This window comes from Narcine bancroftii, chromosome 5 (genome assembly GCF_036971445.1).
Source record: "Narcine bancroftii isolate sNarBan1 chromosome 5, sNarBan1.hap1, whole genome shotgun sequence".
Lineage (NCBI taxonomy): Eukaryota > Metazoa > Chordata > Chondrichthyes > Torpediniformes > Narcinidae > Narcine > Narcine bancroftii.
Genome location: NC_091473.1, coordinates 106,563,745 through 106,589,805, shown reverse-complemented (window position 1 = coordinate 106,589,805; position 26,061 = coordinate 106,563,745). Strand labels below are relative to the sequence as shown.

Sequence of the window (26,061 nt, the reverse complement as noted above, 5' to 3'; positions counted from 1 at the left end):
CATATCTCAACCTTCATATGTAATTTATTTCATCAATATTCTGGCTCTCAAACACCAGAAAAGTTATCATATTATTACATTTCCAAATTAGGAGAAATATTATTCTCTGATCCAATCAAAATTTAACATTTTTAAGCTAAAGGTTTTAAAACCAATGTTATAGCAAAAGCACAAGCTATATCTCGAAGGATAAATATTGTGAATACAATTGTTTCTTGAAAAGGTCCACAAATTAATTAGAATAAATGCTTGTCTTACATTTGTTAGTCATTTCATCGGAAAGTACTGAACTGGTATATTTCTGATGGGTGGAAAATAAATTGTCTGATCAAAGATGAACAGTTCAGGCTTGATAAAATGCTGTGATGTTCTGTTGAGATTATTCAACATTTCTGGCTCACTGAGATGACTTCTGCTGGTTTATTTAACTGGATTTGTGCTTGGAGAATTGTCTTTGTCCTTCACGAAGTGACCAAAATATTAATTTTACCAATGAAGCTTAAATTAATTTGTCTTAAAGGAAAATAGTACTTTATTCACTTTTCAAAGCAAAAGCTTTGCAGAATTAAAAAAGTCCTTACAGTCTGAACTTTTAAAGTTTTAAAAGTCCTTTCCGTTTGTCAACTCTACTAAACTAGAGATTAATGTAATGCTGGCTAAGAACCTTTTGTGCAGGCGATTCTGTATCCTTGTATCTGGAAATTCTAGATTCTGAAAACTCGTGTTTATGACCTCTGGGTGGCAGTCTTGAATGTGATTGATGATCCTTTGTTGCTTTATCACCTGTATAATGACGTTTCCTACAACTTTAAAGAAAAAGAATAATAGCCTGATCAGAACATGTAATAAAAGATTGTTTTGTAAAAAGGAGGTGGTGATGAAAATTCTTACCTTTCCCTGAAAAAATGCAAGTAAATAAGGTATCCTAATGCAATGAGGAGAAGCAGTACCACAACACATCCAGAAGTTAGAAACGAAGATCTAGAATTATTTATTTCTGCTAAGAGAAGCACAATTGCCACAGAAAAAAGATTGCTAGCATTAATTTAGAAATCTATATAAAAGGTAAAATATCTACAGTGAAATGTGCATACAGAGATAACAACATATGCTAAAAACAATGTTACCGATGATTTTTACTAAATAACTTACTTGCAGCGCATTGACAGAGCTCTCCAGAATATCCAGGGGAACAAATGCATACATATCCAAGTGAGCTCTCTGGTCTTAAAACACACTTTCCATTATTCATGCATGGATCAGCATCACAGCCATGTTTCTCTTTAATTGCTAAAGCAAATTTTAAAAATAGCAAAATCAAAATTGTAATTTGTTCTTATTGATTTATATTTTTTTAAAAACCATATCCATACAAGAGATTCTATAAATGAAGTGCAAAATTCTCTAATGTGGCTAAAGGACAAGGATTACAAAAGGAACCACTTTAACTGGGCTTATTCCTCCTATCTGCTTCACAAATAAACTTGCTCTGTCATGACACATTTATGGTCAAGATATAATGAGCATCTTCAATTACCCATAGGAAGGCTTGTAGATATCTCGTAATATTTGGATGTGTCTCGTGCCAATACTGCATACCTTTGTCTAGTTAAAATGAGTAAAGGAATGCAATTTTGATCGAAGACAATGATTGTATCCTTGTTACTGATATATTTTGAGAACTACAAACAATTGGAAATTATTTTCTTTGGACAGCAATTATCCTAAATTATTTATCAATTTGTAAAGTTGATTCACACTTGCAGTGTATTTATCTAAGATGCACAAGGTTTCAAGCCAGAAGAATAGCACCTAAACCACAGCAGAATCAGAGATCACTGGTCTGCTACATTCTATTAATGATCAATTTGAAAGGTAGGCAACATGTGTCCTATGTAATTCCTTAGAGTGTAAATCTGTTGCAAAACAAAATTAATGTTAAAATGATTTTATTTAAATGTAGTGATTTAAGGACACGGCATATGTACATTTAAGAAAACATTAGATAACACTCTTCAGAATAATGGAAAAGAAAACAATAGGCGGCCCAAGTGGAATATAATCAGCAGCAGGGATTAAATGGTCTACTGACCCATTACTGTATTTTCAATGCAATTCTATGAATAGTTTGAATAAATTTGCATAATTTGCCTCAGATTTACTCTCTATCTACAGAGATGTTATAGAATAAAAGTGAAGAAGATACTTAGATGAAGGTGCTTTTAAAAGGCAAAATAGTTTATTGTTTTTCTTATTGGAATTCTCCTTGCTTTCATCAGGTGGATTCTGGAAATGAATGGGTTCGTTTATGATGAGAGATTGGGGCTATACTGATTGGAATTTGGAAGAAGGGGGGGGATTATTATATTAAGCATCAGGTTATTTGTCACCATTAACACTATTAAAAACAAGATTAAATTCCCCCGACCCGGTACAAAAACTGGCTAACAATACAAAGCAACATACAATCAATTTTCAGAAACCAGACAATTGTACATGGAGAAAGGTTACATCGAGATGTTATAAAAACTCACCAATTAAGGGTGAAGAAGTATGTTCCCTGAACCTGAGGGGCCGCTGCAGGCTTAGTTCGTGCAGCCTTCAACAAGTCGGGTTGAAAGGAATAAGTAATATAGAAGCAGAGTTGTTTCCACTGGCAGGTGAGACTAGAATTATGGAACATAGCCTCAAGATTCAGGGGAATAGATTTAAGAGATAGATAAGGAGGAACTGTTTCTTCCAACGAGTGGTGAATCTATGGAAATCCCTGCCCAAGGAAGCAATAGAAGCTGACTCATTCAATATATTTAAGGAACCAATAAATTTAAGGCTTATGGAGCACAAGCAAGTAAATGGAACAGAGTCCACAGCCAGATCAGCCATAATCTTATTGAATGAATATTGATGGGCCAGATGGCCTATTCATGCTCCTATTTCTTATGTTCACTACATTTTTCATTTTATTAACATTTCTGTAAATATTGTTTTATGATCTGGAGGGGAGTCAAGTGCAAAAGTTCACTTCTTAAAATGTTTTTTTTAAAGTGACTCAAATATATTGTAGAATTAAGATGGTGCAGATAAAACAACAAATGTAGTCAGTGGTAACCTTGTGGATTATTCTGTAAACTATCTCAAACATTGCACTGGATTAATTTCCAAAAGCACGGCAAAGCATTCATTCTACAGTTCACAAATATATTGCTGATTTCCCAATGTACATGATCATCAAGTTATTAACCTTTCCACATGATGCATTTTCAAGTATATAGAGTGTTACAAGCCCAGGACCCCAAAACCCAGCAGTAATAGAAATTCACCAAGACAAATGGTTACTTAAATAAGAGTTGCTTTTAATTTTCCTTAAACATAAAAAACAGGATCAAGCTTTAACTTATTACTATTAACTTAACCTAACTTAACTCTCTTCCAATTCTAAATGCACATGTATTTAATGTGTATATGTTCAGGAAAGTTCTTTGAATCACTGTGCAATCTCTCTTCTTACTCCTCCAAGTTCACCAGTATCGGGCAATTCTTATACTGTGCACAGAATTGAACATTTATGAATGTTCACCAGGCTTTGGTGCATTCAAGGTCAGTGGTTATTGTTCAGCAAGGTTCTCTTTGGTTTCAGAGAGATATGTTGCTCGTTGGACATACACAAACTGATTTCCTCCGATTAGCCACTTCAGTGTCTTGTCGAAGAAACTTGCCCTATCATGGGTTTTCAAAATGATAACCTTTTCTTCCAGGTCACCACAGAGTTCCTCTTGTTTCCCTTATTTCAAGAGAAACACTCTAGCCAGCCATTTCCTCTTGTAAGGACTACAAGGGTTTTGAAAGGCTGAACTTAGAACTCACAAACCATCTTCAAAATGGGGTTTTCAACAAGCCTGCCAACTTGCCATGTTGCAGCCTGCAAAAGCTACCGCAGAACAGTAGAACTGCCTTCTCTTTCTCGCTATCTCCAAAGAATCACTTTATTCTATCTCTCTGTTTGCAAAGCCTCATGACTCCTCTTAGAAAAGCAAACTGCAACCAGACAGATTGCTGGCACCAGAATCAGTCTCTGAGCCTGGGCAACTGTTGCTTTAAAGCCGATAGTCCATTTATTCCACAACAGCAGCCCAATTAACACCTACTTGTGAAATCTCTGAGGCATTCTTCAAAGTTTCTGTAAAGTCACTGTGCTTGTGAAGCCTCTGCTTATGCGTAGCTCTTGCATTTCAAATGTCTTTTGTGAAATGTTAATGTTTGTTTGTGAAGTGGTCTACTCTAACCCCCCCACAATCTATCTCTTTTAAAAACATAGTTATATATATAAAATACAAAATACAACTCATAACAAGAGTCACTGGTGAAAGGCATTGGTTTGCCTCACAAATTGAAATAATTTCTTATCAAGTTATTAACATTTTTTTTATCTTCATTAATCTAAGGTACGTTATTTTCATTGGATGGATTGCAACGATCAAGAAACCATGGGCAGCCAAACTACAAAATAATGGTAGAAACTTTATGCATTCCAGCATACTACTCACAATCTGATTTAAAAAATAACGTTATGACTGCTTTAGAAAGTATTGGAACAATAATTGAAGTAGCTAGAAGCGATGAATTAAGAAACTGCTGCAGTGATTTATAAGGCGATTAACAATTTGTTCAATTGTTTTTTCACAAACTATGCACCGAGAAATATCTAACAAAATGGTAAGGATAGTGTAGATTTGTTCCTTATCGAGTCCAGCAAGATGACAGTATTTTAAGTTGAAGCCACACCTCTCACTAGTACCGTTATTGCTAATGATCTCCACGTTTTCCCTGCACTGTTGACCCAAACTTCTTTCCTTTCTTCTCCCAGACTCTTTTAGTCTCCTCACCCCCAGCAAGTATCTTTCTCACAATCAAATTAACTTGCCTAACAACTCAATCATACTAAACACTTCCCAAAATATCAGTTCTTCTTCTTTGGCTTGGCTTCGCGGACGAAGATTTATGGAGGGGGTAAATGTCCACGTCAGCTGCAGGCTCGTGGGTGACTGACAAGTCCGATGCGGGACAGGCAGACACGGTTGCAGCGGTTGCAGGGGAAAATTGGTGGGTTGGGGTTGGGTGTTGGGTTTTTCCTCCTTTGTCTTTTGTCAGTGAGGTGGGCTCTGCGGTCTTCTTCAAAGGAGGTGGCTGCCCGCCGAACTGATGCACGGTTGGAGGCGAGATCAGCCCACTGGCGGTGGTCAATGGGGCAGGCACCAAGAGATTTCTTTAAGCAGTCCTTGTACCTCTTCTTTGGTGCACCTCTGTCTCGGTGGCCAGTGGAGAGCTCGCCATAGAACACGATCTTGGGAAGGCGATGGTCCTCCATTCTGGAGAAGTGACCCACCCAGCGCAGTTGAGTCTTCAGCAGCATGGATTCAATGCTTTAAATCTGACTTTAAATCACCAGTATGATCTCAACAAGATCCTCTTTGAATCCCTGGGTTTCTGAGCCTCCCAAAGCTTTCTTCATAATTTCTGCAGTTGTGCAAGATTTCAGAAAAAAAGGCCTGCCCCATGCATGCACCCTTTTGAATCTCATGTAGTGGAACTTAAGAGGTCCTTTGACACTTGCCTCAATTGATTAGAAGAGAGTGATATAATACCACTCTAGGGAGAGGAAAAGTACATGATTGGGCAGTTCTAATTTAGTCTGCTGCTGTAGTTAGTGATTGCTTGCTGCCAAGTGAAAGGGATGCCTGTTTGTGAAAGCTGAGCAATGAGATCTGTATGACCTATCTGTCATATAAAAGATGGCAATGTAAGCCGCTAGATCTTGTGCAAGATCTGTAAAAGTGTTGGAGCAGTAGGAAGTTCTAGGAGTACTTGTTGGTAGATGCACTTATTACTTTGGTCATTGATTTGCACTGTTAGCAAGGTCATTAATCTTCTTTCTCCAACTTTCTACTAGGTTCCAGCAGCAGTATTTCAGTTCACCTTGCCCTTTCCTTTTGATTTCATTGTCTTTGTTGAATCGATCAACATTCCTTTCCACTTCTGGGGGTAAAATTCACACATCCAATAAGAGAGAAATTTTGAACTACAGTTCCCTATTCTCTAAAGAATCTTTTCTCTTGATTACTTTTCCATTTTGTAAGTAACTTTCTGAATTTTCCCACCTCACTCCAACCCCTGTAGTAACTCTGCAGTATGTTTGCCACTTAAAAAAAAATACTGTACATCATAAAAACCCTTCCCCTGACCAGTTATCACCACTCGCAACCTTCTGAGGTAATTGATTTATAAATTCTGACCTCTTATGAAACCAAGGGTTTAATTGTGTGACCACGCATGTTTCAGCTATATCCCATATCCTATCTGTCTTAAGATACATCTCAAAACCTTTCTGTTTGACTGAAGTTTTGGTCAGCTGCCATAATATTCCCATATATGATCATGCAAATTTTGCTTCTGAACACTCCTGGAAAATGCCATGGAACACTTTATGACTTTATAGATGCTATACAAATACAAACAGCCTTTCTTATTATCCATTGTTAAGAGTGGAATGCCCTTTGACTGAAAGATTTCAGGCTGAAGAGAGGGAATGAAAAATTATATGGAGTTTTGTACTTGGAAAACTGATTTTACTCTGTTCAAACTAAGTGTAGCTGTTCCTGGTAGCATGGATATGTGTAGTAATGTGAACTTGACCTGCTGAACACTTCCAGCATTTACAGTTTACTGGTTTTCATATTTCCAGCATCTCCACTTCGTTATTTTATTTCTTGGTTTGGCAACTTCTCTGATGAGTTGAATACTGCCCTCCGTAGGGAATAGAAGGATATGAGAAACACCAAATTTTCTCCTTCCTTCACTTGAGGTTGCAAAAGTTTACACACTTATCTCCACTTTCTCAGCCACTTACAGGATCACTGTTCCTGATTAGAAAACACCAATCTTCAATGGAGATTGGACCTCCAACTGCCTGGAGGTGCAGTGCACTCCCTTCCCAATTTATGAAGATCTATCTAGCACATGTCCTTAGGCCTCAATAATTTAAAAAAAAATCCCCAACCCTTTATTTCTAATCTCACTCCCAGTGAATATTCCCCTCCAGGTCCCCAACTATTGCTTAAATATTTCCTGAAGGTGACCCTCCCTAACACTTACCATCTTTTATGACCTGTTCCCAGGTCTAATTTTCAGATGCTATAGAAATTCACAACATGGGGATAAAATGGTCATTTGCATTTCTCTCGACAGCACCCGCTGAATTTACTCACATGGATGCTCAAGAACTCCTTGGCCATTATTTTAATATTTTAATTCGACATACAGCCTTTCCGGCCCACAAATCCATGCTGCCTAATTACCCTACAACCCCATGCTGGAAATCAGAAAACCCAGAAGAAATCCACCTAGACATTGGGAGATCGTACCAAACTCCTTACATACAGCGCCAGATTTTAACCCAGGTAACTGGCGCTGCAACGGCATTGCGCTAACCACTACACTAACTTTCCTGCCCTAACATGCTCATGCCCATGTTCTGAGATAAAAATAGAATTTTAATATACAATTAAGATAAATATAAAATTGCTGTTTAAAAATAGTTAATCTGCATCAAGGGCAGCACGGTTAGAATAGTGGTTAGTGCAACACCATGACAGCACCAGTGACCAGGTTCAAATTCGGCATTGTCTGTGAGGAATTTGTATATCTTCCCATGTTTATGTAGATTGCCTCCAGGTGCTCCGGTTTCCTGCCAACCTTCAAAAATATATGGGTTTGGTGTATTTGGAGAGCACGAGCTCATGGGCCTGATGGCATGTTACCATGCTGTATGTCTAAAAAACATTATTGTTTGTTGAAATCTGAAAATAAACTCTGATATCACCTTACCTGAAGGATCATATCCTCGATACTTAAGTGGTTCAATATTAACCATTTTAATAAATTTTCTAGATTCATCAAGGCTTTGCAGAATTACTTCAACATAATTATATGGTGATCCTGGTGCATTGCACCACAGTTTATCCCTATAAATAAGGAAAAAGTGTGCTAATTATAATTGCATATTTTTTTCCTATGTAATTCTGCAACTGTATTTCAAATATATTTAAAAATCCATATGCTGTCATTACTTTCTCATTTTAGCAGATTTGCTAGTAAGACTGAATTACTACCATTGAAGGGTACACTGGAACGTTATTTTAAATATCCAGTCAAAATAGTGAATGAACAATTTAAATACCGAGGCATTATTATAACTAAGAATTATAAAAATATTTTTAAAGAAAACTTTGCACTTTTAGTAAACCAAACTAAACCAAGTCAATTCTTACAGGATGGTCGGCACTCTCATTGATTATGATTGGTCATACTAATTTGGTTAAAATGAATATTCTACCAAAAGTTTTTAATAACTCTTTCAATCACTGCCAATATTCATTTCTAAATAATTGATTTGAAATTGTCAAAAAAGGACTATGTCATATGTATGGCAAAACAAGAAGCCTAGATTGAATAAAAGGTATCTTCAGAACACAAGAAATAATGGGGGATTAGCCCTACCTAATTTCCATTTTTTACTATTGGGCTATAAACTTAAGAAATATGTTCCTTTTTGCATTGTGAAAAGACAGATGAATATCCTAATTGGATTGAGATGGAGTTGAAGTCCCTCAGAAGTACTTATGAGCAGATTGAATATCTAGAATCAATTCAGATAATTTTTGGGATTTACGGGATTTATATATTCAAGTCCTATAATATCTAATTATTTATTTCAACCAGCTATTTTAGATGCCAGTTTTCAAGAATGGAATTTTTTATATATTAATAGTTTTAAAGTTCTTTTATACAACAATATTTTATATCTCTTCAACAACTGGGGACAATATTTAACCTATCAAATAGACATTATTTCAGATACTATCAAATTCAACATTTTGTTTTCTCTAAACTTTTAACATTTCCTACTCTACCTGACCCAAATTTTAATCGAGAAACTATTCGAGTTAAAATTTACTCATAAAGGCATGATATCTGCTTTATATTATAAACTACTGAATATGAAAGAAATTTCATTAATTGGAATTAAAACTGAATGGGAGAATTATCTGAATATCTCTTTCTCAGAGGAAGAATGGACTTCAATTTTTGGGCCTGATTTACGATTCATCATTGTACACTAAGCAGAGTCATATTCAATTCAAAATGCCACAACATTTACATTTCTCCAAAGTCAAACTTGCTTGAATTTATTCTGATATTAGTTCATTTTGTGTCAAATGTAAAATATTTGATACCTCTTTGTTTTGGACTTGCCCTAATTTTCAAAAATATTGGACCAACATTTTTAGAACTTCTTCAATCATATTTAGGATCTCTTTAGATCTATGTCTGGTAATTGCACTATTTGGTTTTTCTAAAGATATAAATAAATATTATTTTATCTTCTAATCAAAGACAGGTTATAACAATCTCCACTTTATTAGCAAGAAGAGCAATTCTGTTAAAATGGAAAGAAGAGTTCCCACCTACACATCATCAATGGTTATTAGATATTATGTCCTTTTTAAATCTGGAGAAAATTAGGCAAAATTAGCCATGAAAATCAAGATTTATTTTTATAAGACTTGGGGCCCATTTTTAATTTCTAAAATTTGACTAGTTAGGTGTGATGATGAACGTCACTGGGCCTGCTTGTTCAGGTCCCCTGAGGTTGCTGTTCAGATCCCCTGAGGCCTGCTTGTTCAGATCCCCTGAGGCCTGCTTGTTCAGATCCCCTGAGGCCTGCTTGTTCAGATCCCCTGAGGCCTGCTTGTTCAGATCCCCTGAGGCCTGCTTGTTCAGATCCCCTGAGGTTGCTGTTCAGATCCCCTGAGGCCTGGTTGTTCAGATCCCCTGAGGCCTGCTTGTTCAGATCCCCTGAGGCCTGCTTGTTCAGATCCCCTGAGGATGCTTGTTCGAATCTAACGCTACATACAATAGAATTTTAACCTTGATTGCTTTGGGTTTCAATTTTACTTTTCATTTTTTTCTTACTTATCTCTTATGATATTATATGTATTACCATTTATTGGATTTAAAATCAAGTAATATTGCTACTGTACCACATGTTATTATTTGTAAATCTGCAAAGCTTTCATTGCAATTGATATACTGCTTTCTTGTTTGTTTTTCTGATTAAAACCATTTAAAATAATTTTAAAAGAAAGAAAAAGATCCAAGAACCTGCAATTGCTAGAAATTTGAAACAAAAACAGGAAATACTGAAAAAATGCGCCAGATCAAGCAGTATCTGTGTGAGAAGAGTCAGCATTTTGGTTCTGTGACCTTATTCCACTTTGGCCAATAATTTCAAAATGACAAAATTACATAGACATATCACATTCATGTTATCAAGTACCATTCACCATACTTAAGTGATCTTTTAGAAACTTGGTGCTGTCTACTTTTTCCACTGCTGAGCTATTAATGTGCAATGGAGGGTGGTTGTCTCTGGTCCTCCTGAAGTTCACTATCATCTTCTTCATCTTGTTTACATTGAGACTCAGGTTGTTATTTTTGCACCATATCATGAAAATCTTCTCAATAGCATGACTCATCATTGTTGCTTATGGGGCAATTACTGTAGTGTCATTGAAAATTTGATGACACGTTACAGGGTATTTTATATTATATATTAATATGTCTTTAAAAGAGATAGATTGTGGGGGTTTGGTGTGCAGGTCACTTCACAAACAGAGTAACACTTCACAAAAGAGTTCTCATTTAAAATGCAAGAGCTTTGCTGAAAGTGAGACATTGAGACACCGAGTGCCTTTGCAAAGACAATGAAAAACCTTGAAAGGAATTTTCAAATGCAGGTGCAAATGGAGGAGTCTGGGCTCCAGTGCTGATAAGATCTTTCAAAGATTGGGTTTGGAGCCCTGCAAGGAGTTCTGGTTTTGCAAGCAGAGAGAGGGAAAAAAACAAACAAAATTTCTCTTTTGGAGAGGGAGGGGGGGAAAGAGAGAAAGAGAGAGAGAGAGAGAGTTAGTTCTATAGTGGCTCTTGGAGGCTGCAACATGACAAATTGGCAAGACCCCATTTTGAAGACAAGTTGTGAGTTCTGAGTTCAGCCTGTTGAAAACCCTTGAAGTCCTTACAAGAGGAAATGTCTGGCTAAAGTGTTTCTTCTGAAACAAGGGAAACAAGAGGAACTCTTTGGAGACCTGAAAGAAGAGGTTATCATTTGGAAAACCCATGAGTTTCTTCAGCAAGACAATGAAATGGCTGATTGGAGGGAATCAGTTTGTGTGTGTTCTGATACGAGCCCAGAGGACCCCAAAATCCAGCAGCAATAGATATTCACCAAGACAAATGGCTATTTAAATAAATGTTGCTTTTAATTATCTTTAAACATGAAAACAGAATCATATTTTAACTTACCACTATTAACTTAACTAAACTAGCTTACACCCTTCTAATTCTAAGCGCACGTGTATGCAATATGTGTGTAAGTTCAGAAAGGTTCTGTAGTTCACAGTCCAATCTTACTTCCCATTCCTCCAAGTTCACTAGTTGTCCAATCTCACTTCTCATTCCTCCAAGTTCACTGGTTGCAGGCAATTCTGTGCACGGAATTTAACATTTATAAAGTTCACCAGGCTTTGTTGCTTGAAAGGTAAATGGTTACCACTCAGGAAGGTTCTTGTTGGTATTCAGAAAGAGGGAGAGAGAGAGTTGTTGGTTTTCAGAAAGAGAGAGAGAGAGAGAGAGAGAGAGAGAGAGAGAGAGAGATCAGTTCTATAGTGTTACAGACAGTAACAGCAGCTGGTACTGGATCAGAACAAGCTGGCAAGCTTATGGAAAACCCCATTTGGAAGACAGGTTGTGAGTGCTTAGTTCAATCTGGTCAAAGCCCCTGTGGTTCATTCAAGAGGAGAGGACTGGCTGTCTAAAGTTTCACTTGGAATAGTGAATCAAAAAGGGACTCTGGTATCCTGAAGACATTGAGGACAAGAAGGCATGTTGAACTTCATTAGTCTTGTAAGAAATTAAACGTATTGGTTCACTTTCTTGACTATTATGTCAATGTGTATGTCCCAAGACAGGTCATTGGAGATACTTATTCCAAAGAACTTGAATGTATCTGATCTTTCCACTTTAGCATCATTGATGTTGACAGAGCTGTGGGATCTTTTTCTCCTTCTGAAGTCTATGATCAGCCTCTGGTGATGAGAGAGAGGTTGTTGTCTTGGCATCAGGCCACTAAACTCTCAATTGCTTCTTATAACTCTGTCTCAATCCATACTATAATCATATCAAGCAAGATGGAGTCTTTCTAATTCTCTTTGACAGAGAATATCATAGCTTCCCCCACTATCTACGTTCACTATCAATCACAAATTTACTAGACTAAATCATAAATAATTTAGTTGTGGGAACATTTCAGGCATGTATTCTGTAGCAAAAATCCACCTTCTGGTTCACCAGTCTTTTCACTACAAAGAATGAGTTAGGAGAGTGATGCAACATTACCAGGTTTCCCTCCAAGCCACACACCATCTGAGATACATTGAAATGCTCTTCCTTGCTGGGAAGGATTTGGATCTTTCTACCCAACCCCATGTGGGAAAATCTTCACCTGCAGTTCAAACATCAACCTCACAACCAGCTTCTCAATTAGGGATGAACAATAAATACTAAACTCACCAACAACATCCAGATCTCATTTAGAAATGAATATGGTTGAGTCAAATTCAATGATAGTCAAACTCAATGCCATCCAGGCAATGCAACACACTGCACTCTTAACTCCCAAAGGCCATAAAAATAAAAAAACACCCAAATGAAAATTTCCAACATTGTTTTCACTTACATCCATAGGCCATGAGCAATTTAAACAGGTTAGCTGCAATTAATACACAATTAAGGTTAGCTTTATAATGTGGTAATTATTTTTTATTATTTTTGAAATTGGCAATTACTGGGTAATTACAATTTTAATTCCAAGATATCAATTACAAATACCACACATCAGCCCAGTGATTTGAGTACACACACAATATCTCTGCTTTACTTATGATCTCTTTCTCTCTCTCTTGGAAACTTACTTGCATTGTTCAATATCTGTTGTTAAAATTCGTTCCTTGTGTTCGTGGCGCACAGCCTTCCAATCAATTTGGTAGTTACTTTTCACTCTGCTTGCAAAGGTTATTGCAAGTACTACACCTGTTGGTGTGTCAAAAGACACAACTTTAAACATTTTTGCACCTCCATTTTCAAACAAATCTGCAAACAAAATACCAGATAAAATACATTTTAATATTTCAATTGAAAAATTATTAATCCTATTCAAAGAACATAAAATAATAAAAATATATGAAAAGATACTAATATGCATTAAGCTCACATTTCCTCAGATCTAAAGGTTCCTTTTAGATGAATGTTTAATGATCTCTAAAGACTACTGGGTCAAACCATAGAACTAATTACTTCTTCTTTCTTCACCATTCAATATTCTTTTTAAATATCTCCTTCCATGTCATGGAACATTGATTTATGCCAGTGAACCTTCCTTCAATGGCATTAAGACATTGAATCCTTCTGAATGGAATCCAATGCAGTGGCAGATTAACCATTAGGCTGAGTAGGTTTAAGCCTAGGGGCCCAGAAGGAGCGGGAACATCGGGCTTCCCCCAGGGGACCTCGGTCAACTGGCAGGAGTGGGGACATCGAGCTCCCGGGCAGGACCAGGTACCTCGGGCTCTACAATTCTTTCCACCCCAAAAGTTCAATCGACCCCAGCATTTTTCTACCCACTTTCGACCCCCTAGCATTTTGTGACCCCTTGGATAGTCCCATTGACCATTTTGGAGACCCATAAATATGTTATTTAATGAAACTTTTAATGTCACTTTATTCTATTCAGTGAAGGATGGGGAAGGGGGCAAGGTCAGGGGGAGCCTCACTAAAGCTCAGCCTAGGGGCCTGAATGGTAGTTAATCTGTCACTGGTTCAATGTTGTCAGCTTGCTGCACATTATCTAATTGTAAGGCTGGGGGAATCTTCACTGAGAACAGCAAACACATTTATTTTAATGAAGTGTTGCAAGGGACAAGGGTTATTGAAACGTTTTCAGGGTTTTTGTTCAATTGTAATTTCAACATTTTAAATGTTTAATCACTCACCATAATTGAGGCCTAGTCAACTGTTAAGCCATTTGGCAAGGCTTAGCCAAATGAGGATTCTGTTTATTAGCACCCATCTCCACCACGTGGATGTTACAGCAGTACAGGTTGTACGATATTGCTGCTCGTGCACATGGAGAAACATCCATTGGAAACACAGAATCATAAGAAAAGTAATTACTAGCATTAATTTCACCAAATAATCCACTGTGATAGCCATTCAACATTATTTTGGAAATCTCTGTCCCGAACTTTTGCTTCCCGCTTGTCACTGCACCTGGATCTCTTAACCAGTTGAGCTATTGAACTCTTTCACAAAATGGGAATAGTGCTTAACCAATACTATTGACATTCACTGGCATCACTAGGGGGGTGTGGACAGCACCGGGTGACACCAAAATGATTGTCTATAAAAAAATTTATGCAGTTTTTCAACAGATATTTATTATTTCTTTTAAAAATATCCCTGTACTTTGTTATAGCAACAACAAAAAAATTTCATAACCCCAGTTTACATGTATCAATATACCTACAAGTCTAAAACTCTATGCTAATTTACTTTCTGAACCTTCTAATGCGCTCCAGTCAGAGTTGTCATTATGACCCAATTACAATGACGCTTCAAATCACGTAGTTTCGCCTCCACGCGCTACAAGCATGCGCTGTTGTTTTCGTCACTGCTGGTGTTTTTATAGTCAATGCTTTTGTCAAAATTTCTGGTTTTTTAGCTACAATAATGTGGTAATTAGTATTTATTAACCCATATCAATAACTTTTTTGAGAATGAAGGAGTAATTAAAAGAAAAGGAGAAAAATCAAAAAAGGTTTCTGCTCATTTACTAATATTATTGTAACTAATAATGTAATTCAATGTAGAAAGATTTTACAAAATAATTTTGTTGTTAGTATTCATATAATCTAAGAAATATCACATTTAAGCAATTAACTGGAGGACTTTGGGCTTCCTGAACTTCATGAACCTCCTGTGGTACATTTAAGCAATTAAATTTAATTTAAAGGTGTAATTTTAATTTTGCTAGTTGTTTATCTCACTGCTATTGCCTTTACATTCAGTGATATACGGGAATTATGATGTACGAGTAACATTAGTACAAAAAAAATTATTAAGGATTCTGTATGATCTGGGACAGAAAGAAGTCCATAGATGGTGGGGGGGTGTCACCATGAGTTACCACACTGGGTGACTCCAACCCTAGTGATGCCACTGTTGACATTTGAGCCAACTCCTCTTTTTTGCAGGACAAAAGGCAAAAACTGAAGCTGATAAACCCTAATGAAAAAGACAAAGTGGAGTTAAAAAGAGCTCCATAAGCCAACTAAACTATAATACAGCAGGATTGTTGTGTCCCAATATAGATATTAGGACACAACAGTAAAGTCTGTTACAACACTATCTTATGCAACCTGAATGATAGTGCAATGCAACAACTATTGCAAACTTTAATTAAAGATGAATACGAACAGAAACAAAGGAATCTGGAGCTTTGGTATTGCAGGATATCCATGTTGTATACTAATTGCTGAATAATTAATTAAAAAATGCACACAATATATAATCTGAATAAATATCAAAATGCATGCAACACATGATTATAAAACACTTTGAGAGGAATAGTATGATATCAGTTACTAAGCGGGTACAAAATACTGATATATTCTATTTACCAGCTCTAACAATCAGCAAAAACCAGCTGATAATGGCAGAAACATGTATTGGAGAAAATTACCACTGTCTCTTAAGGACTCTCTTATTTAGAAAATAGAGATGGCAAGTTAAATATGCAAAAACAGGCAGTAACACCCCAACAAATTTTATTGGAAAAACCTTCTCAATGTCCTTATAAATAGTAATTGAATCAATGATGATACTACCAGATGCCAGATCTTATATACATGCATTAAACTAAACTTAGGACATTGCCCTATTATTTACTGTGCTGTCAGCAGTACTTCTTGACAGCTCTGTCCCAAGAGGAAGCATTAATCCCATTATTTCCCTGTTCCAGGGGAAACACTAAGAACTACAGGAAGCATTAGATTTTGTCTTAGACTTTCAAATGAAAGATAAGATTTTTTAGATGCAGCATGGTAACAGGCCCTTCTGGCCCACGGACCTGCAATACCCAAATACTCCCATATAACTGATTAACCTACATACTCTAGTGTAACGCGACAGAATGCACTCGGAGACAGGTGAGGAGTTCACGCACGCTTTTAATAGCTGACAATGAATGGCCGGTTGACACAATTGACCTCATGTGAATCTGAGGTAAGAGTTTATATTGGGGTAGGTGAGGGTGGAGCCAAGGGAGGAGCCAGCCATCTGAACAATACATAGACTGTGAATTCAAGTTCACTGCATTCACCCCTTCCTTCATATGTGGGTGATAAACAGAGACCATTCATTCAAAAAAACTAATACTTTACAAATATTTACAAGTTAAGTCTGTTAGGGACCTGGTAATTCTGGTCGAGCGCCGCAGAACTGGAGGACTTTGGGCTTCCTGAACTTCATGAACCTCCTGTGGTACAGGGTCAGTGGGTCTCAAGGGCTCCGGCTCAGGTTATGGGGTGAATTGGTCCTCTTCCTGAGCAGTGTCCTCCAGGACCCTGAGTTGGGTACTTGGTAGTTTCTGGCACACTTGAGGCATCAGATCGTCAGTTCCAATGGGTGCCAGGTCTCTGATTGAGACAGTGTCCGTTCTCCCGGGGATTATAACTAGTCATCCTACTTGAGGCAATGCCCCTTATGAGCAGGTTCTGGCGTAGCTCTTTGCTCATAAAGAATAAACCCCGGTCGCTATGAATATGGTTGGGATACCTGACCAGGGTGAAAATACAGTGCAAGGCCCTGATGACCGTGGTGGTGGTTATCATGTCTGGGCAGGGAATAGCGAACGGAAAACTTGAATACTCATCGATGTTGTTGAGAAAGTACACGTTTCCATTAGTGGAAGAGAAGGGAGCCTTGAAATCAACACTGAGACACTCAAAGGGGCAGGATGCCATTATCAGGTGCGCTTTGTTGGGGTGGTAGGTGCGGCTTGCACTCCGCAAAGACCTGGGAGGACCTGGTCATTTCCCTGATGTCCTCAAAGAAGTAGGGCAAGTTGCGTACCTTGATGAAGTGAGCCATGTGGATGATTCCCAGGTGGCAAAGCTCATCACAACTGGCCAGTGTGTGCAGAGACACAGCTTCCTCTTGGCAGGGCATCTGGACATTAATTGAGAGAACCTGGCCAGTATGCTATGTCATAATTATAGGTGGAGAGTTTGATCTTCCACCTAGCGATCTTATTATTCTTTATTTTACCCCTTTTTGCATTATTAAACATAAAGACTGGTTGGTGAGGAGTGTAAATTTTATGCTGGCCAGGTAATGCCTCCAGTGCCTGATGGTCTCTGCAATGGCTTGAGCCTCTTTCTCCACAGATGGGTTCCAAAGCTCGTGGCCTTGTAGGGTGTGGTAGAAAAAGGCAACCGGCCTGCCTGCCTGGTTAAGGGTAGTGGCCAGAGCTATTGCTTTCCACCTGGAAAGGTGCATTCTTGTCCACCACATGCATGGTGGCCTTTGCGATGTAGCTCTGAACATAGTCGAAAGCCGCCTGGGCTTTGGCTGACAATGGGAAAGAGGTGGACTTTAAGAGCGGGCGGACCCTATCCACATAGTGAGGGATACACTGAGCATAGTAGAAGAAACCCAGGCACCTCCTTAAGGCTTTCATGGTCTTTGGGATCAGGAAGTCTAACAGGGGGCACATTCGATCAAGGTCAGGGACGATTACACCATTCTCCACCACATAGCCCAGGATTGCCAGACGTTTCATCTGGGACACGCACTTACTGGAGTTGTACGCGAGGTTCAGGGTTTTGGCCGTGTGGAGAAACCTCTGGAGGTTGGCATCATGGTCTTCCAGAGAGTATCCACAAATGGCGATGTTGTCAAGATAAGAGAAGGTGGCCTTCAAGCCAAACTCGTTGACCATTTTGTTCATCTGTCTCTGGAAGACTGAGACTCCATTGGTGATACCGAAAGGGACCCTCCGGAACTGATAGAGTTGTCTGTCTGCCTCAAATGTTGTGTAGGGCTGTCCTCAGAATGGATCGGTAACTGATGGTATGCATCTTTTGGGTCAATGCTTGAATAGACCCGGTAATGCGCAATTTCGTTTACCATGTCCTAAATTCGAGGGAAGGGGTGCAAGTCCAGGAGTGTGAAGCGATGAATTGTTTGGCTATAGTCAATCACTAGCCTGGACTTTTCTTCCCCTTTCATGTCCACCACCTGGGCTTTAAATGGGCTGTTGGTAGGCTCAATGATTTTTTATTTGAACAGCCATGTCTCAGATCTGATAAATTCCAGATCCCCCGCACTGTATCACCTGTTCTTTGTAGCTATTGGTTTACAATCGGGAGTCAGGTTCGGAAAGAGTTGGGGGGGGGTGGAAATCAATATTTAGGGTGGAGAGACTGCATGTGGAGTCTGGCTTTTGGGACCTTCCGTTCTGCATCGTGATTGGAGGAAGTGGGCCAGAGTACTCCATGGTCACACTTTTAAGGTGACACAGGAAGTCCAGGCCTAGCAACACAGGAGTACTAAATTCCTTCAGTATATACAATCAAAACTTACAAAATTCCTCCCCTTTTACAGTTAGATACTATACAATACCCCTGGATCATCGCAGAGGGCGAGTGCAAAGCTAAGAAAATATGATAGTCCATTGGGTACACTCTTAAGTTGTACCACAGAGCCATCGCAGAGTTTATAAAGCCCTCTGTGGAACTAGTGTCTACTAAGCAATCATTCAAATGTCCGTTTACCCTCATCTCCTTCTCATTATTCAATTGGTAAGATATTGCCTGATTCAGGATGACCGATGCCAGTGCTCCGGAAACCCCGTCGCTCCCCATGCTGCTATTGACTCTCTCCTCTTGGTCTGTAGGCAGACAAGGTGGCGTTGACCATGAGGTGTGGCTAGATGGCTGCCCTCCATCTTGATCTGATGAAGGACTAGGTGGTGCTGCCTTCAAGGTGTGGGAAGATGGCTGCGTGGGTTCCTGTGATGCTTCACTTCCAGTGGCTGGTCCTGCCTTGAGGTGCAGCAAGACGCTGGTGGCGAACAGCACGGAGAGGCAGAGGCCGGTCCTTCGGGACTTGGGCATGGGTCGACTGATGATTCAGGGGTTGCACATGCGATCGCCCTCTTAGGTTTCCCTTTAGTCCGGCAGACCTTCACCCAGTGCCCTCGCATCCTGCCCACATGGAGTCCTTCGCGGGGCATCGGGTGCGGGGATGCCATGCCTGTCCACAAAAGTTGCATCATGATCACGTGTGGCCACAGCAGTTGATGCTGGGGCTGTGGGGTCAGAGGCAGCTCAATGACCTGGTCCTCTGAAAGGCGCAGCTTTCACCTGTGAGGTCATCACCTCCCAGTTAGACAAGTGAGGAGTACAAATACGCTTTTATTAGCTTACAATCAATGGCTAGTAGACACAATAGTCCTCAGGTGAATCTGAGGTATGGTGGGAAAACCAGAGTTTATAGTGGGGTAGGTGAGGGTGGAGCCAGGGGAGGAGCCAGCCACCTGAACAATACATAGACAGTGAATTCCAGTTCACTGCACCTATATGTCTTTGAAACAATTGGGCTGACTGCACTCTTTTAATAATGGTTGAATGAGACCTTCAAATCTCTTTGATACGCTGTTGTTGTTACTGCAAGAAATCAATGCTATGTGTGTTGGGCATAATCAGTTGCCCCCAGTAATAGCAATGACAAAGACTCGAGGGGAACGATAGGCTTTATTGCATAAAAGACTTGAGCTGGCCCGGATCCAAACTAGGGAAGTGCAGGAAAGGGAAAGGTGGCCCGACCTTGATGGCCTGGATCCCAGGGGAGGAGTCCAGGTAAGAGTGTCATCAGGGGGTGGGCCAGCCCGAGCCAAATAGCAAATACAATCCATACCATTACATTCACCCCCTCTTTTTAAACAGAAAGCCCCCACCCCTTTTTACACAACGAGACGGGAAGAGAGAGAGAGAGAGAAAGAAAAAAAAATTTCTAGAGGTTTAGCCGCACCGGTGACTTCCTCCTTCTGGACTGCCGGAGGGCAGGCTTGTCTGAGCTCTGCTGTTTGGGAGGGGAAGCAGTCCCGTGGAGGGTAGGGGAGGGAGCATTCTGGGTCGGGGTGATGCTCGGGGGCTCCCAGGAGGAAGGGGGATTTGATGCCTCCTGGAGAGGAGAGCAGGGTGGCTCAGCCTCCAGTATTGGGGTGGTCTGCTCCACAGGGTGGGCTGTGGTAGGCAGTGCGGTTTCACTGGCCCTCGCCAGGTCTCGGATAGGCACAGTGTCGTCGTGGCCATCAGGGTACCTCACAAATGTGTATTGTGGGTTGGCGTGTATAAGATGTACCGCTTCCACCAGTGGATGTGTCTTATGGCCCCTCGCGTGTCTCCATAGCAGGACCTGCCTCGGGGTTGCCAACCAAGGACGAATAGAGGCACCATTCGCCGATGTCCTAGAGAAAGCAAGCAAATGTTCATATGGGGTGGTGTTAGTCGCGGAGCACAGGAGCGATCGGATGGCGTGAAGCGCTTCGGGCAAAATGTCCTGCCAGCGGGACACTGGCATGCTTTCGGACCTAAGGGCCAGGAGCACCGCCTTCCAGATGGTTGCATTCTTCCTTTCCACCTGGCCATTACCCTTGGGGTTTGTAATGGAAGATTCTAACCGTGTTTTTTTACTTTTGCAGCCTTTGCTTCTGCAAGGCTGAGATCCTGCTTGTTTTTTAGAATCAGCAGACATAAGCTAAATTCCACCAAGGGGCCAGAGATGCTGTTATCTGACGAAAGGACATCTGTGTACCAAGAACATTTAATCTTCCTGGTTGTTTTGGTCACAGACTGTCAGAGGCCTAGCCTTGATGCAAAATAAACCATTGTATTCAAAGTGATAAGCTGAAAATTATGTTATTCGATAGAAGTCTAGCATGCTAGCTTGCTCGCTTATCTTTCTTGATGTGCTGCGAATAGGTGCTTGGGTAAGCAGTTTTTGGGTAATATAAGCCATGATCCCGCTGCTGAAGTTTGAGACTCTCTGAGAGGTGGCAACATCTCTCAGCCAGAAGAAGAACTTCTAGAGTCCAGCCAACATCCCGGTCGGGGGAGGTGGAGAAGCTGCTACCGGTGCCCTGACAACCTACTACAAGTGTGCAGTCGTTGCCTCGCTTCGGCAGTTGGGACCAGTCCAGGCGTTGATAAGTATAGTTGGGAAGGGCTTGCATATTGTAGTTTGAAATCAGCTTTTGAATTTGTAATAAACATTTGTATAAACTGAACTGCTCTCGGTGTGTCTATTTTCTTTTGGTAGTTCAAACACTGTGACCAATCTAAAACGAACAAAATGAGAGGTATAAGTTTACCCAAGACAATTGGTGCAGCGAGCAGGGTTGGTCTCAAGATGTTTCGCTGAAAGAAAGAGGTGAGCCCTGAGCAGTTCTTGATTCCGGGATGGACTTCCAAAGACGATGGGTTTGGCATGTTGGCCAATACCCTGTCTTTGTTGGGACCACCCATTAGTTGGGATGAGAAGTTAGACCCATCAAGTGCACCTCTGGGAGAGTGGGTTGCCACTCTCCTTCGAGAAAGTAAATTTCCTGGTAAAAAGGGGACGCTGACGGACAGTTTTTGGCTGCTGGCCATAGCCTTACGCAACTCCGTTCAGCGTGAAGCAGAATTAGTTCAAAGAGAAGTAGAATCTCAGCACAAGAGAGAGCAACAACAGGAGGAGCTAGAAGCCATGCGACAACGCTGTTCCATGATGAGCGAGATTGTTTGCACCAGTTAGGACCGAGCCAAAGAATGGGAAGATAAGCATGTCCAAACGATCTGCTGTAATATTAAACTCCGGCAGCAGCTCTGTGCAGATAAGGAAAGGCATGGAGTAGAACCCGATCCATATCATATTTGTACCATGATAAGGAATGGCGACATCCTGATGTAATTGATGATTGGGATGGGAATATCTGGTATGATGACAATGGTAATAATGCAGATACCCCTCAGCATGTGCCTAACATATTGCCCTCTCTACCCGCTGTTCACGCCCACCCCGTAAGGCAGCAGACTTCCCAAACAGACGGAAGGGGGGATGATGTAAGGGTAGAGATTGAAGGGGTAGATACCCCGGACTCCCAAGTGGACCCAGGGGAAAATACCCAAACCCCTGCTTATGCTCTATGGCCTACCCCCTCTACGGGATGGCCTCGGCCTCCTCCCCTAGACTGGGTGGAGGGCCCTGTGGGCCAAAGTGGGAGCAGGGGTCGGAAACAGTCAATGGTACGTGACTTCTCTGTAAAAGAGCTGGCTGCTATTGGAGATCGATTTAGGTAAAAGGCAGGAGAAACTCTGGCAGCCTGGCTCTTGCGTGTCTGGGAACAAGGAGGGGGTAATGTATTTTTAACCCCTGAGGAATTGTTGGGAATAGGAACATTAACTACTGATATCCGGGTCACTGCTGAGCTGCGGTGTAGAGGGAGGGAGGTGGATTACTTACTTACTACTCTAGGGGATGCCCTGCTACGAGTATACCCATCAACAGTAGATTGGGATTTACAGTTGCAGAATAATTGGGGAACCCCAGAGGAGGGTATAGCAGTAATTCGTCAACAGGCCCTGGCCTCTGCCTTGTATGCAGGGCATTTGAGGCTGTGGGTACTTGGGGGGAGCCCTGATGAAGAGACATTCACAGCCGGAATGCATACCAGATTGGTTCATTCGCCCAACCCACTGTACGGGGACTGGTTCTGTCCGTAACTAGTCCGCTAATTGGGCACCCTGTGTCTGAGGCGGTGCACGCCTTATCTGGGCTTCGAGAATTAGAGTTGGGAGGTAAAATCCACTCACGTACAACCCAGGTTAAATCAGACAAGGAGGATGAAAGGAGAGGGACTGCTGGTAATAACGGACTGACATGAAAGGACCTTTTTCTAACCTTGTTAAAGTTAGGCGTACCTAAAAGTGATATTGATGAGAAACCTACTGCAGTCCTTTATGCCCTTTATAAGAGAAAAGCAGGGGAACATCATCCCCAGCTGCTGAGTCCTCCTGGCCCAGCTGTGCCTTCTGCTCCCACTGCTGGTTCTATTGAGCCGGCTTCTCCTGCTCTAGTTACCCGTGATGAGATACAACAAATGGTTAACAAGGCTCTTATGGATAATAGTGGCATGTGGGCCTGGAAGCCCCCGAACCCTACTAAAGCATGAAGGTGTGGGCAGGGCTCCTGTGTCTATTCCATTGAGATACGGCGGAAACACGGGGACCCACGGCCCTACATACTATTAACAATCCATTGGGGAGGGGGTAATGACCGCCAATATTTAGCCTTGGTCGATACCGGTGCGGAGCACTCAGTGATTCCGGGTAACCCCGACTTCTGGACTGGACCAACATTTCAAATAAAGAGGTTGGGAAGAGTGGTCACCCTGGCAAAGGAAATAAAAGTCCATGCCACGGTGGGTGATAGGCCTTCCCCTGTCTGGTTACATGCCCTGGTGGCTGCCACTGACGAGTGTATCCTGGGTATTAATATGTTGGCGATACGGCCCTTAATACTAGCCAAGGGGGATTTGCATTTGAATTTGAACTATTACAAAAAGACTAGTCAGGCTAAGTGGGATCCTGTGATGGTGCCACTCCCCCATGAAACCAGTGTGCATTCCACAATATCGCCTCCCTGGAGGGCAAGAAGAGATTAGTGCCACCATCGATGCTTTGCAAGAAGAAGGGGTAGTGAGGCCCGCAATGTCGCCCTTTAATAGCCCTGTTTGGCCGGTCCAGAAGCCGGATGGCTCCTGGAGAATGACAGTTGATTATTGTTTCTTGAACAAACATGCCCCACCACTTGCTTCGGCAGTTCTGGACATTGTCACCCTTATTGAAAACATTGCTACTAGGAACTCAGGAACATGGTATGCTGTCATTGATCTCGCTAATGCCTTCTTCAGTATTCTTATAGCTGAGGACTCACAGGATCAGTTCGCCTTTACCTGGAAGGGGTGCCAGTATACCTTCACCCACCTCCCTCAGGGTTATGTACACTCTCCCACTATTTGCCACAACCTAATTGCCCGTGATTTGGAGATGGTGCCAGTATCGCCTTCTCTCTCGATTCACCATTATATTGATGTAATGGTCCAAGGGGCCACGGAAGAGATGATACAAAAAGCAGAACAAGAGGACGTCTGGTTTACTGATGGTAGCAGCCGGTGGGTGCAAGGAAAGCAAATGTGGAAGGCGGTGGCTTACCATCCCAAGTCAGGAACTCACTTATTGGAGGAGGGGGATGGTGGCTCCAGTCAGTATTCTGAGTTGAAGGCGCTCACTTTACCACTAGACCCCCATGATCACCCTCTTTGCCTGTTTACTGATTCCTGGGCTGTGGCTAAGGGACTTGTGGTATGGATGCCTGACTGGCAAAAGAACGACTGGCTGATACATGACCACCCAGTATGGGGCAAATAGTTGTGGCAGCTGTTATGGGATGCTTCCCACCACCGTGAGATAACTGTATATCACGTTGATGCCCATACCAATGTGGCGACTAACATGGCACAACATAATGCAGTAGCAGATCAGCTTGCCACTGTCAGCTGCGCCGATACCGTCCCCCTGGCTCGATGGGCACATGAACAGAGCAGCCATTTGGGGGAGAAGGGATCAGCTATGTGGGCCCATACACATGCTTTACCCTTCCATCAGGATGATGTCCGCATGGTCGTGCGTACATGCCCAGCATGTCAGCTTGTGAAGTCCCATACCGTTCCTCCTGGTCCACATGGCTGAATAAAATGTGGTGCTCGCTCAGCTGCAGTCTGGCAAATTGATTACATAGGCCCCATGTCAGACTGTATGGGTAAACATTACGTCCTAGTAATGGTTGACACCTTTTCGGGCCTGGTTTTTGCTTTTCCCACCAAGACGGCTGACCAAGCTAGCACTATCCAAGGACTAAACCATTTAATTTCTTGTTATGATGTTCCAGAGGAGATTCAGTCTGATAATGGCTCGCACTTCTCCGGGAAGGCAATCTGTGATTGAGCAAATGACAACGGTATCTTATGGGTTCACCATATTCCTTATTACCCGCAGGCTGCTGGGTTAGTTGAACGAATGAGTGGCTTACTGAAGGAACAAATTTGTTTGTTAACACCACTGGGGATCCTGAAGGGGTGGTGCCATGTGCTACAGCAGGCAGTCGACAATTTGAATCATCGCCCTTTAAAAGGAGGTACACCTTTCCACCGACTTCTTCATGCTTCTCAACTACAGCCTATTCCAGAGGAAAAACAATCATTGCCCCCCACTCCTGAACTAGAGAATGCTGGACAAAAGGTATGGGTAGCACCACCAGGTAGTGGCCCTCCTGTAAATGGGGAAATAGTGACACCTGCCCAGGGTAACACTCGGTGGGTAGCTATTGAGGGACAGGATGATTTAGTCTGTTTAAACACTGAATGCTTACGGTATCGTGAGTGACATGTGTCAGGCTTCTTTGTTCCAGGTCTTACGCTCCTAGTGATCTGGCTTAACAGCTGCTTTGGTGCCAACAATTGGATTTGTAATGACGAGGACATTCCGAGGGAGATGCCTGTGGGGGACACGATCCGATGCATTACATCAAGGAAGTCCTCGGTCACCCGCCTCAAGTGCAGCTTATATAAATATGTTATTGTTTAGCATGTTTCAAAATCTGTTCTTGAGCTCCAGTGCCTGGGTATTATGGCCAACAAGGATAGTTTGAGCCTTGGTTGGAATCCTTTTTCATGGTTAGCTGGTACATTTGGGGGGTTGGGCCACACTATTCTCTGTTGGTTGCTCC

The 26,061-nt window shown here is 41.4% G+C and overlaps 1 protein-coding gene across 5 annotated transcripts in view; it reads right to left on the bottom strand.

Moving 5' to 3' along the window:
- LOC138763824 (uncharacterized) overlaps positions 1–26,061 on the bottom strand; it is a 43,522-nt gene that overhangs the window by 14,044 nt on the left and 3,417 nt on the right. For 2 of the 5 annotated variants that reach the window (XM_069938616.1, XM_069938619.1), the window contains exons 2-6: positions 13,086–13,263; positions 7,882–8,018; positions 1,153–1,290; positions 892–1,000; positions 665–806 (exon numbers count right to left, since the gene is read on the bottom strand). In XM_069938616.1, the coding sequence (XP_069794717.1) occupies positions 665–806; positions 892–1,000; positions 1,153–1,290; positions 7,882–8,018; positions 13,086–13,263 (704 nt within the window). Of the gene's footprint in view, positions 1–664; positions 807–891; positions 1,001–1,152; positions 1,291–7,881; positions 8,019–13,085; positions 13,264–14,162; positions 14,284–26,061 lie in introns of all 5 variants that reach the window. The other 3 variants (XM_069938620.1, XM_069938617.1, XM_069938618.1) reach the window with 3 other exon arrangements.